The sequence below is a fragment of the Danaus plexippus genome, chromosome 19, assembly GCF_018135715.1.
Source record: "Danaus plexippus chromosome 19, MEX_DaPlex, whole genome shotgun sequence".
NCBI classification, from domain to species: domain Eukaryota; kingdom Metazoa; phylum Arthropoda; class Insecta; order Lepidoptera; family Nymphalidae; genus Danaus; species Danaus plexippus.
Genome location: NC_083549.1, coordinates 4,781,676 through 4,795,210, shown reverse-complemented (window position 1 = coordinate 4,795,210; position 13,535 = coordinate 4,781,676). Strand labels below are relative to the sequence as shown.

At 32.6% G+C, this 13,535-nt stretch overlaps 1 protein-coding gene across 1 annotated transcript in view; it reads left to right on the top strand.

The window, feature by feature from the left end:
• LOC116767928 (A disintegrin and metalloproteinase with thrombospondin motifs 7) overlaps positions 1-13,535 on the top strand; it is a 49,345-nt gene that overhangs the window by 30,844 nt on the left and 4,966 nt on the right. Inside the window, exons 5-12 of the mRNA XM_032658468.2 lie at positions 1,124-1,735; positions 1,811-1,990; positions 2,277-2,527; positions 8,034-8,147; positions 11,572-11,718; positions 12,235-12,308; positions 12,385-12,551; positions 12,834-13,021. Of these exons, the coding sequence (XP_032514359.2) occupies positions 1,124-1,735; positions 1,811-1,990; positions 2,277-2,527; positions 8,034-8,147; positions 11,572-11,718; positions 12,235-12,308; positions 12,385-12,551; positions 12,834-13,021 (1,733 nt within the window). The remainder of the gene's footprint in view (positions 1-1,123; positions 1,736-1,810; positions 1,991-2,276; positions 2,528-8,033; positions 8,148-11,571; positions 11,719-12,234; positions 12,309-12,384; positions 12,552-12,833; positions 13,022-13,535) is intronic.

The following is a 13,535-nucleotide window of genomic DNA, read 5'->3' as shown; positions in this document are numbered from 1 at the left end:
TAATCGCGACGTTTCGGTTCCTTTGTAGCAACCGTGATCACGGGCAATATCCGAAAATCTTAAGTTTGAAAATCTTAAATATCATTATAAGAACACTACTTCGATAGAAATACCGATTTATTATATAAAAAATATATATTGTTAAATTTTTCTGATAAGCCTGTTAAAATATACTTTTCGCTTCCGTATAACAGTCAATAACGTCACAAAACCGAAGGCAAATACAATAAAAAATAATGTTTTTTTTTTACATTTCATGTTTAAAATATAATGAACGGGTCGCTTTTATACAAGTGACTTTCGCGTCCTTCCACTCGCAAGGCCGGCGACATACAGACTGGCTGGTCGATCAACTGAATAACGCAGCTGAGAGACTGTTCAAACATATAATTTAGCCAACGATCTCACTAATACTTAGTCATGTTACTTAATAATATATTAGCGTGCGCCGTGTAGCTAGTTGAGGACAATTAAGACTGGAACATTTTCCGGATAGCGAATCTGAACAAGATTGTTTTTTATATATTGGTTTCAATTTAAACTTGTTATAATAAACCCAAATTAAATAATTTAAAACTACTCCGCTAACATTTAACATTTAATGTTAAATCATATTACATCTCGTCTTAGCCAATTCTAAGATTCGAAATATTGATTTTATGAACCACAGTTAGGCAATGAAATTCAAAATTCTATTCACCTCAAACAAGGCGTGTCTAGGTCCTAATATTGTATTATTCAATTTAATGTGATTGTTATCTAAGAGAGAATCTAGTTTGTTTTCTATTTGCTGCTTATCAAATAAATCATTCACCAATCATGTGATTGCTATGGCAACGTTGTTAAAATCCAAATAGAACCGTTTCTATTAAATTTTACTCAAAATAGCGTCGGCCTCTTTATCAATCAATTTATCTAACGTTACTAGTATGCTGACGTGAGATTTGTTGACCCACTGCTAAACCGGTTTGACACTTAACAGACGATTCACTATTGGCATTGCTTTATAAACTTTTCGTTTACTAAATATTTGTTTGCAATACCAATCGTGTTATCACTTTCATAGTGAACATATCTGTAATTCAAGTGCTGGACAATATAAAATATGTTTATTTTGTAACAGGCAGGCATGTTGCGGACGAAATATGGAGAATATTGGATTGAGCCATCAAATCAACTAACGACCGACAGTTCGTCTGGGCGACCACATGTTATATTTAAGAGATCTGCTGTCGATAAAGTTGAGGCATTCCATAGAAGAAAGAGGGAAGTCGATAGGAGAATGACTTCTTCGTCTAGAAATAACAATGAAAAGAATTATAAAGAAAAAAATTCAAAACGAAACACGAGAAGAAAGGATAAGGAGAACATGGATCAGCGTAGACGAGCGTATATAGAAGAGAGACGGAGGAGATTAGAGGCAATGAGACGTGATCCAGCAGCATATAGAAGAAATAAAAAGAATCTAAGAATGGAGCATAGAAGACCGCTGTCGGAATCAGCGTCTTCATCCGTATCGAGGAGCACATCCATGGAAAATAGTCATTCCTTGGAACAAAATTTAACAACGAGCAGGTCGAGTATTGAACAGCGACCACGAAGGATAAGAACGAGACGAAAGAGACGGAGACGTTCAAAGAACTGTGCAACAAAACAACCACCGTATCAATGGAAGTATAGAAATTTTAAAGACCTTCATTCAAAGGAAGAACGTAGCAAATCAAAATATTACAAGGTTTATATATATTTTTCTAGCAGCTGTATCACTATAAAAGAATAAATAGAACCTAATAAACATAATTAATTTCAGAGAACCAATAAAACTCAACGCAATAATGTAAACAGACGGTATCTAGAAGCATCAAAACGATCGACGCGATCCGTTAGCAAGCCGCGTCACGTTGAAGTGTTACTTGTCGCCGATAAGTCTATGACTGATTTCCACAATCAAGGCAACTTGGAAACTTATCTACTGACAATCATGAACATGGTGTGTATTGACACAGTTACATATCAGTCATACATTGAAATACACAATAGCTTAAATTGTTTGTTTAGCGTATTTGCACGTCTTATCGCCCGATTAAAAGGATTGAAAAATCATCTTAGAATATAAAAACGTATTTTTAGTATCTGACTATTAGTTTTTTTTTTTCTTCAGTTTTGATAGCCAAATTATTTTAACCTATATGTTTCATGAGGTATAAACTACATACATTTTTTTTTTCAATTTATTTCAAATATCCGAACTCTTGCTTACATTAAACTTTTCCCAGGTATCTTCCCTGTATATGGATCCATCAATCGGGAACTACATCAAAGTGGTGGTAGTCAAAATTATTTTGGTCGAGGAAATGCACGCGGCACCTGAGTTATCAGTGTCCACTAACGCGGACTCAACCCTCGCGTCCTTCTGTAGGTGGCAGCACCAGCTGAACCCGGACGACGACCACGATCCACACCACCATGACGTGGCCATACTCATCACACGACGGGATATATGCAGTCAGCAGGACACACCTTGTAGGTATGAAACATTCCTTCCTTTATAAAATATCGTATAAATATGGAACATTGAAACATTGAAATATATGATGTACAGTTCTATATAAAAAATGATCAATAATGTTGGAAAGCCTAAAGTGCCCTATAGACATATTACATCAATTACAGAATTATTCATCTTCTTCATCTACGGTGTTGTTTTTAATTTAATTACTCATCTTATCTCATTTTATATCTTTTGATAAAAACGCGATAGTTAGTATTCTGCTTAATTTGTTTGCTATTATCTCTCTTGACGGAGTGCCTGAAAATGATAACTTTGGAAATTATTTTAAAGAATTCCTTTACTTAGAAGTCCTATTTATTTTTGGAGTGGGATTTTTATTTTTCCCCCGCACATGCTCTTCAAAGCCATCTGTTTAATGCGAGGTAAAAGATAGTAAAACAAATCTTCATCCGTATTTGGTCAAATTTGTTTCTACTAACCGAGTTACTAGTAACATCTATATCATTCAGCCCACATTGTTATTACTGTCAAATTACACAGATCTTTAGGTGGGCTGCATTAATCTTAACGAATACGATAAGTGGGCGGACGTCCACTTTGCTTTAGTTCTAAATGAATATATAAATAAACACACTTAAAAGGTTTTCTGCTGAAGTTAGTTGTATATATTTTGAATATAAATTTCCTATTTTTTTTTTAACAGTATTAAGTACTTCATAGAAGGTCTAACTTAATTTGCTCGAGAGCTAAAACCAAAGCAATTTCCTGTAGTTTAATCCCTAAAAACTTTTTTATATTGAAGATTAAAAAATCTGTGGATGAAGCGGTAATAATATTATATTTTAAAAAGTTTCCAATAAGGTACCATTATAGATAATATAATTGATATTTGCCATTATTTTTGCACGGCAAGGTCAATGGCAGCTCGCGTCTGTTGCTAGTATTCGAGAGGTTATGAGTAACTGAAACGAAAATAGAACACTATCAATATTACGTCGGCACCTGGTCAAAATATTTGCAATATCCATATCATATAAGCTTACTCGCACGAACAAACACAATAATAATTTTGAGTACCTTTAATGTTAACTAATTGCCATTGGAACGCAGACAATGATTATATGACTTAGTTAATTATAATTCAAGGTATAGTTTATTTAATTATATATTAATGAATTATCTTCATGCCGAAAAAATTTAAATAATTTTTTAATCATTCTTCATTGATTTCTTGTTAGCGTTTACCAAATATTTACATCAAAAGCCATAGGTATTTGCAATAGTACGTTCATTATATAGAGAGTGTTAATGTAATTTATAAATGTAAGGACATTGTGTATTTTTAGTAACTAACATAACATGTGACCTATTTAATTACAAGCACACTTTTTATACATAAATTATGAGAGAAATATACGTGGAAGAAGTTTATTTAATAATATTATTGATTACAATTCGTTTGTTTATTGAGACTCAACCGTTACGATGACATGCCTCAATGGTGGCCTATACAAAATATATGTATTTTAATCATGAAAGTCTTTGTAAATATTATATGTAGTAAATTTGTTTTCATTCGTAGTTTGTAAGAAAGATCAATATATACTTAAATTCTTCGGTCGCTGTTGTAATTAATCTGTTTGTTCGCTCAAATAAAAAAAAATCCATCAGTATTCTGTAATATATATTTTTGCGAATACCTAAAAACCGTGGTCACTGCCAGCGGTCACATCAAAGTGCCGGAATTAAGGTCAAGGATGTGTACAGAATTGCCGGTTGCACAAAAAAAAAACTCGCAATAATATTATATAATTAAAAAGCCAATCTCATGCCATACATATTATTTATATTTATACAAAGTATCTGTATTATATTCATCATACAAAGTGTATTTTGAGACTATACCTAAATAAATTCAAACACACTTACTCATGTTTGATGAACAACAGAAGATATTCTTAGACAGAACAGGTAATATGTGTAGTAAATTGCAAATGTTTTCACAGCATTACGTATAAAAACAACTAGATGAAGTAAACTCGGTGTTTGGACGGAACATTCACGTCCAGCTGACAGAAACAGTGGTATCTGATGAGAAACAGATTCATTCATTTTGTTAACTCCCAATACAGTACTTAATATATATTGCTCTTATGTTTTTAATAAATTTTGGTTAAATTGCTCTTATATTTTTTACATAATATAATTTTACGATCAAATTACATCAAATTTTTTTTTTTATTTTATAAATAATATTAATACTTTTAATATATTGATGATATTAAAACTTTACATAACTTTGTCTAACTTAGGTTTGTATGCAATGTTTATTGTACCTAATGTTTAATAAAAACATATTTTTAATAGAAAAACTATAAAAAATTTGTAAGTGATATTTTTTTGTGCATAAATGCATTTGCCAGGCGGATATTCAAAGAGCTTATTCAGATTTCATCCTGGCAGTTCTGATTATCCACGAGAATCGCGGGACGTGCACAATCAATGCAAATGTTTAACCAACATATGTCCATACAAATACGGAACACGTTTCTACCGAAAAAATGCTATGTAATAAATGCCATAAGAAAACTCAATGCGTTCGCGAAACGGTATAAACGAGTAGTCGAATGTTCTTGGAAGGCGGCAATCAAAAGACAATGAGTCTCGGTAACGGTGCCATGCCCCAGGGCTGCTGTCAGAATCCCAATACATACATACATTATGCATTAAATTCGCAATGATATCGTACAGGTAAATATTTACATTTGTCATGAAGGGATACTATAGTATTATTGTAGCTACTTGATTAGTATACAATAACAAAACCTAATGTTTTGTTATGGATATGAAAGGGATTGTTTCGATTTGCTTTATACGGTTTGAGTAAATCGTTATTGTAAGTGAGCGACGACCGGCGACGCGCAGTCTGGCGACGCTACGCCCACTACTATCACGACAAGGATTCAACCAAAATATTTAAAAACATATTGCAATTCGATAAAGAACTCTTTTTTCGTTTTATATTAATATTTTTTCTCGTTTTATGGTAACTTGTTATAAACATTCGATCTTATCATATATTCGATACATAAAAACGTTTTAAATCCAAACTTTCCTTTAACGCTTTTCTATTTTAATTTGTACAAATGTTAAAATAAGATGGTGTAAGTGATTTTATCCCAAAGAAATTGCTGAGATGCGTGCGGACTTGCGCGTAAGCATTTTCAAAGGTAATATATTGTTCAGGAGAGCGTTATCTGATTTTTGCAACAAAAATAATTGCCACAGCGCATCTGAAATACAATGCCCATCGTTATTTAGTATCGTTATTCGGTAGGGTTAACATTTCAATACTAACATGAATAATATATTTTCGTTAAAAAAAAAAATCTCTCTCAAAAATAAATGTGTCCATTTTGATTCTGATCACTTATTTTCACGCGTTGGACATAAATAGTAATAGAAATTATCCGTGTTCTCGTAAGTCAGTGCCGACGAACAATTCACACTTGACATACAAAAAAGCAATTCGACGCAAAACAGAATGCATGCCACGTATTGACCGCCGGCCACTGCTAAAGACTTGTCAAAACATGCAACACAACTCTAAGGCATATTTCTTAAAGCGGTCACTAGGTACGTGTGTTAAAACAAGCTTTTATTCTCGAAATTATAGAATTAATAAGCAATTTCTAAAAGTTATCTGTAGATATATTGTATAGCAGCTTTAGGTTTAGGTTTAATATTTTAAAATTTTAAGCATATAAGGAGCTCTACACACAATATCGTCTTATATTTTGAATACACTACTTGCTATCCAAATACGTCACGAGTTCTCTCTCAATTAAAACTCGACATTCAAATCAACCGCCTCTAATATAATATAACGAAACGTTTATTAAAACTTTAAACTAAGACCGCCTACGACGAAAGCTAATATAAACTCACGGTATTAAAACATAACAAATGCTAAATCACTAATGTAGTTGCTATGATTGCTCTAAAAATTCTTTTTCATTTTATACAAAGAAAAGTCTGAATGCGAAGATGGAAACCATCAATATTATTTCCAACAATGTGTATTACGAATTATAACTTCAATTTTCGATTCTAGATTACACCTGTTCGTTATAATAGACATCAACGCGTTCCCATTACCGGCCTCAGAATGCAGGCAGTATACTTCTATATGATTAACGACAAATTGTAGAAATATATTTAAGGCACCAATTCTAATTGAATCTTAAATTAAATCAACGTGAACATATAATTTTGTTCTTAACACTAGGAATAAAGAAGGTGAGCGGTGATGCGGCTTAAAAAAGCCCTTATTGCGTTGGAAAAAAAAACACAAGTTCGGATGAAGTTTATCCAGATTTATTAAAGGGAATTTATAGAGCTTTTCGTCGGCTTCCGCAGTGAGTCAGATGCCGCATATTATTAGACGCCTATTCCCGGCAACGTCTGCTCAGAGCACTCATTACGAATTGCCTCAGAATATGTTCACACGTACATAAAATAAAAATTTTGTTAATAAACAGATCTTATTAAGATGTTCTTTAATAATTAAACAATCAGATGTTATCGAGTTTGATGAAATTCCGAATGAAAGGATTTTTTTATGCCGAGAGGAGTCTTAAACTAAACTATGTTTTGGCGCTTGGCAATGACTGATGGGTTCTTCAGACGCCATACCTACATCTACAGCAATAACTTTTTAATGAAATAGTCAAAGGCACTACATTATGAACCAACAATATGTTAAGGTATCATAATGAAGCATTTTAAAAGCATGTTCCTTACCCAAATGACGAAATTCATTTGCATCAACAGAGGCTCTCTGATTGCACATATTTTGACCGATCGATCAAACAGTCCGATTACAAAATCTAACGTCACGTTTTATCGTGTAAAAGTATTTAAGATATCGTATCTATATAAATAAAAGATAGTGTAAAAGAGTCTTAATACATCAATAATTCATTGGGCCCGCTGCCACCACCATAATTAGTACACCATTACTGTTTGCTACACCTTTTATTCTGTAATACACACAGCTGTAAATTATTGACCATAATTTATATTTATAGCACCCTCGCAGATAATAACCGGCAGTTTCCTAGAATATTTTCTTATTATAGTGGATTAAGTGTTAACCAGATATTACATTACTAATTACATAGCCACTATGTTCGTTAAAGTTACGTGACAAGCAACAAATATATCATAAAAAATATGTAGACATTATTTTTATGATTCTATTTTATCCATGCATTATTAATAGTTCGACTTCACGATATCTACAGCATTATGTTTAGTTCTTGCAACAACGATATTATTGAATCACCAATCTAAAAGATGCATCGCTTTCATGAGAAACATTTGAATAAAACATTACTCAACGAACGCATTCGCACTTTCAGGAAAACATGCCTGGATGTGTTTATGCGGCACGCACCAGTATCTAATGTACACCAAACATGTTACAATAACATGGTATATACAGTGTAATGTGTTGCAGTACTTTGGGCGTGGCGCACGTGGCGGGCATGTGCAAGCCGGACCGCAGCTGTTCCGTCAACGAGGACAATGGCATCATGCTGGCGCACACCATCACGCACGAGCTGGGACACAAGTATGTTCTCATTAACTATCTATGCACAAATTTATATGCTGTAGAAATTTTCCTTTCTTCCTTTATCCGCCTGCATCGTAGTCATAAGGGAGGGTTATGAATTTGAATTTGATAAGAAGCATAGAACTTTGGAGATAAGAGGATCTTGTAGACAGCACGTGAAACATTTTGCCACAATCGATTTATCATCATTTCACTGACACACTCAGAAACAAAATTAAAAATTTTAATTGCATGTACTATATTTTTTCTCTAAACCCATAAATATGAATTAGAAACAAGAAAACATAAAAAAATTGCTAGAAAATGTAAAAAGTCGTAAATAAAATTCATGACAAATTTAAACTATTACATAGTAAATAGATGAACTAAATAGATAGAATTAAGACAATTTAGAAGTAGCGAGCCGGATTTATAAATCTAATTTATGACAAACGACTCCTACATAACTCGTCAACCATAACAAAATTATTTTCTAACATATATTAAAAGTGTTAAATCTATTAGTTACAATTTTAAATGTAAACATTAATATAATGTTTCTATTATTCGTTTTTTTTTAAATGATTTATTATTCTTAACCAGCCAAACAACAAGATCGAATTACAAAAGTCCAAACAGTTTAAAATATAAATGGAACGGAAATACCGCAAAGCTAAGAGGAAAATTATTTTGAATCTAGAAATCTTTAGCAGTAAGACAATATGAGTGAAATAGAAATAAACAAATAATATATTTAAAACTAATCTAATTAAGATTAAATCAAAATTATAAAGGCCTTACCTTTCGTAAATTAATTGCATTGTCTTGTTAGAGGTGTTCATTGGTAACTATTAATGAAAATGTTGCTTAAATACACCGTCTGCACTTACTCCTAAATGCTATCCATTAATTTTAAGGACTTGCGCCAAGTTACCATGCATAAATCTTTTATTATCTCCTTCACATTTAAGTTACAAGATGTGATCTCAGTAGCAACAGCATAGTCAATAGAGCACATCTATTTATTGAAAAGGTACTTTAAACTTGTTCTTTATTAATAACTAGTGTTCTCGCATATGATACAAAAAACTAAACATATAATATGCCAAACTTTTTTGAATAATATCAATTAAAAGAACAGGGATGGAAAGTAATCAAGATAAATTTCAACATTTCTACTGATCCATAGGCCTGTTATAGTTTGAAACGGCAAAACACGTGTGCGTAATATATGTAATTCAAATAATAAATTGGAGTAATTGGAGCATTTAAAGAAACACCACTAGCTATATAAGTACACAGCTTGAACAATGGCCCATACAACACCATACGTTAATTATCTACAGTATAACAGCCTACATGGAAGTTAACGATAATGCGGCGTGGGGTCTCTCATAAAACGTCTCATTAAAACATTGCAACAGAATGTTAACTCTGTATAATCTGTATTACCATATCCATTATTTTATACTCTGTATTTAATCTCTGTTTGCAAATTATGTTCCGTATGTAAAATTCACAGAATTTATTTTAGATCGTTTCGAATGTAGTCTGTATACAGATTACAGATATATTAAATATTATTCGCGATCGGTTGCCGAGCGTTTCGGTTGTACTGTGTGAGTCATGTTTCTAAGCTGAGATTACCGCAAGGACGTTGCTTTCTGAGAAATAAGCTTATGAAAACTCGAACAATGTTTATTTAACTCCGCCAACATTTGTAAACTATCGAAATGTTGCATAATTTGTTTACTTGGTTACATTTAAAGATTGGAAGTAAACAAAGTGTATAAAATTTAGTCACAGATTATAAAATTTTGTGCTAAGCCCCTAATTGAGACTGTATCATAAAATACTACACGAGTGCTATATATTAAATATACAAATTGTAATTTCAACAAACTCCGTCCTAAATATTATATTTAGAGAGTGGTCATATCTTATTTATATAAATGGGTTTCTACGGTTTGCATTAGAGTGACAATCTTAAATAAACACAAGTTATGTAAGCGCAAACAGTTCAGCCAATGACCTTCTTTCAGCCGTAGACATATGAATGCATCATTCGCTGAGTACAATGCACTCGGTGCATTGACGCCGCTATCGGCCCACACATGATCATTATATTTTTCAATTCCTTATCTCAACTTAAGAATAATATAAATGTGTTAACACCAAATGAGACGATTTATAGTTTTTTGTAGGGTTGTCACTTACAGTGAAAAGTGAATGAAAGCGATTATATGGACAAAAAAATTTACATCATTATACTTTATTTTTATAACAAGGAACAATCCAATATGGCAGTCATTAATAATTTTATTTCCAAATGGTTAATTTACTATTTTAAAAAACAAGTACGTTATTAGAATAAGAGATTAATATCATATTCTAAAAAGACATCGGAACTGATATAATGCTTGCCGATAAAAGAATGCAAATAAAATTTAATTATTAACGTTGAGTGGTTTGTTTATAAGTGCACGGACTCAACAGTAATAAAATCAATTTTTAATAGCTGTTGTGATTTATCGACTCACGTTAAAGGCTAGAGACCAATGGACCTCCATGCTGGATAATTTTATTTTGAGATAACTTGATTTATTAACTTTTCTCGTTACATTTTTTTTTGCTCGTGCCAGTCAACTATAATTATTATTTCTCAACTATGACATGCTGATTTATCTTTTGATAATGACGTCATCTATTCATTTGTTTACAGCCAATGTCTTTTGACTTAGTTTACCGTTATGAAATAACATATCATCAACCAGACTATAAAACAACATGGATTCATAATATTTTAGAATTATCCTTAGTTATACAATAATTATATAGACTGAAGACATAGCAATAACTTTTGCCTCAATTTCTATTTCCGTTATCAATCGTGTTATCACTCGTACATACAAAATGTGGAACATTTAAATATAGTACCGTGTTCTGGAGATAACATTTACTACATACAGGAGTTGACTTTAATCTCGAAGTAGGTAGCCTCTTATCAATTAGATAAGCATACAGCACTCGCTTTACTTTCGTCTGTCCCGTGTTCACTACTCTCATGACAAATAAATCTGTTCTATAAATAACACTAAGTTGTTATGTAAACCGCAAACATCATGTATTATTAATGCTAGTTAAACTGTTGGTTTTAATTAAAACTGTGTTTCTTTCAACACAGCCCACACATTTGTATCATATATCGCTGTTATTAAACAGTCGCCGTTCGACAGGCACGTAACAGTTTTGATTGAGATCTTAGTGACTTAATCTAGACTCTGGCTACCGGTGTGCCTAATGACTTTGTACAAGTTACCACGCCAATTTTATATAACTTATTTGACATTAATTTATTCTTGACCGTAATTTTTGTATTAATTTAATATCTTTATATAATAAAAATTTATTTTCGAAGCATTAATACTGTTTTGTTTTATAGTTTCGGCCTGTACCATGACACCGAGAAAATTGGTTGTCACAGACGCGATGGGGCTACTCTTCATATTATGACACCGATCTTTGAACCAGATACGGTACAAGTCGCCTGGTCACGATGCAGTAAACGGGATGTCACCAACTTTTTAGAGTAAGTTTCGTCATTATAATACGTGTTTTAGTCTAAATATCACGTTGATCGTTACATACTATCATATAATATAATTGCTTATTACAAATGTAACTGGATTAAAAATATTTAAATAAAAAAAATGTATTTATTTGTAACTAACACAATAAGTTGTCATAGATATAATGATTTTCTCATGTTTTACACTTCATGTCACTCTATACATATGTCTGATTAAAAAATTATTCATAACTTAAATGACAAATTATATTAATGTACGCGTGATAAAATTGAAAGTTGCAAGTCACTGGAAGGCAGTTGGCTTAGTACTGTAATTATTTCATTATACCGGATGTCGTTAAACGTGTTCGTTAAACAACTGCCAACACTAGCTAGAGCTATTCTGTTTTATTACGAGCATAATTTGTCTAAAAATCTAACTAGTTTACAATTAATTACATTTATAGTTCTAGTAATTTTTTAAATAAAAATCTATATAACTAAATATATCACGTGCTAATCGTATTCTTATTTTAGTGCCGGTTTAGGGGATTGCTTGAGCGACAGACCATCTCAGGAAGAACCGTACGTCTACCCTGAACTACCCGCAGGTGAGAATATAGATAATTGAACAAGAGTTTTAGTTTATGAAAATATTGTGGTAATAAACGACGTGACTGTATATAGGAGTAACATTTGATGCGGCTTATCAATGTCACTTACAATTCGGTGAGGAAGCCGTAGTGTGTTCCAAGCTGACGGAGCTTTGTGAGCATCTGTGGTGTCTCGTCAACAACACGTGCAAATCGATGTTAAGACCGGCCGCGCCGGGGACAACTTGTGGAGAGAATATGGTAGGAAAATATCATAAATATATTATTTAATATATATTTTTAATTCACCATTTATGTCAAGTTTCTTTTTTATGGGGATATTTATGTACGTACGACCACTGTTAACAATATCATAAATCAAATATTAGCTTCTCTATGAAAGAGCTACCCTGTAGGTGATCAAAAAGTTTTGAAAAGAAAATTAAACAATACCTACCCAAAAATTATCGACATTGCAAACTAACGATACGGGTCTTTGAGTAAAATATTAGGTTTCAATGAAAAATAAATTTTCCTCCACAGTGGTGTCAGAATCAGACGTGCGTCCCGAAGGCCCCGTCCCCCGTACCACGTGACGGTGGTTGGGGCGCTTGGAGCGAGTGGAGCGAATGTTCCCGCACTTGTGGTGCGGGGGTGTCCACTCAACATCGAGAGTGCAACAATCCTGAACCACTCAACAATGGAAACTACTGCATCGGGGATAGGAGCCGGTAAGAATGACCAGAGAAACAGATAAAATACACAAAAAAAATATACAGCCAAAATTATAGTTTACATGACGATAGGTATACAGATAAAACGCAGGTTTATAGTGTGAATCAAATAAGTATTAAAAAAAATATCATTACCTCTAAACGTTGTACCAAAGAAATGAAAACCCATATGTTATTTCCAACAAAATACAGATAAAAACATCCATTTTATAAAAATATAACTTTCACGGACTTAATTCGTTATTAAGAAACTGGACAAGAAGACAGTTGATATCTATTCCGACTTGTTTGTAAACACTCGGAAGCCACGACAGCCTTGAAAGAACATTACCGAGAGTGACAACATATACTTAGACTACTTCATAATTAAGAGCATTAGCACTCAGACCTCAATTCCGTGATAATCCTACTTATGCATGCCTTACAGATCACAAATAAGTCGCTCGGTTACTATTAAGTGTAATTTACTTTGCAATTAACTTGTAATCAGGCTAGTTTATTACTTGACAGT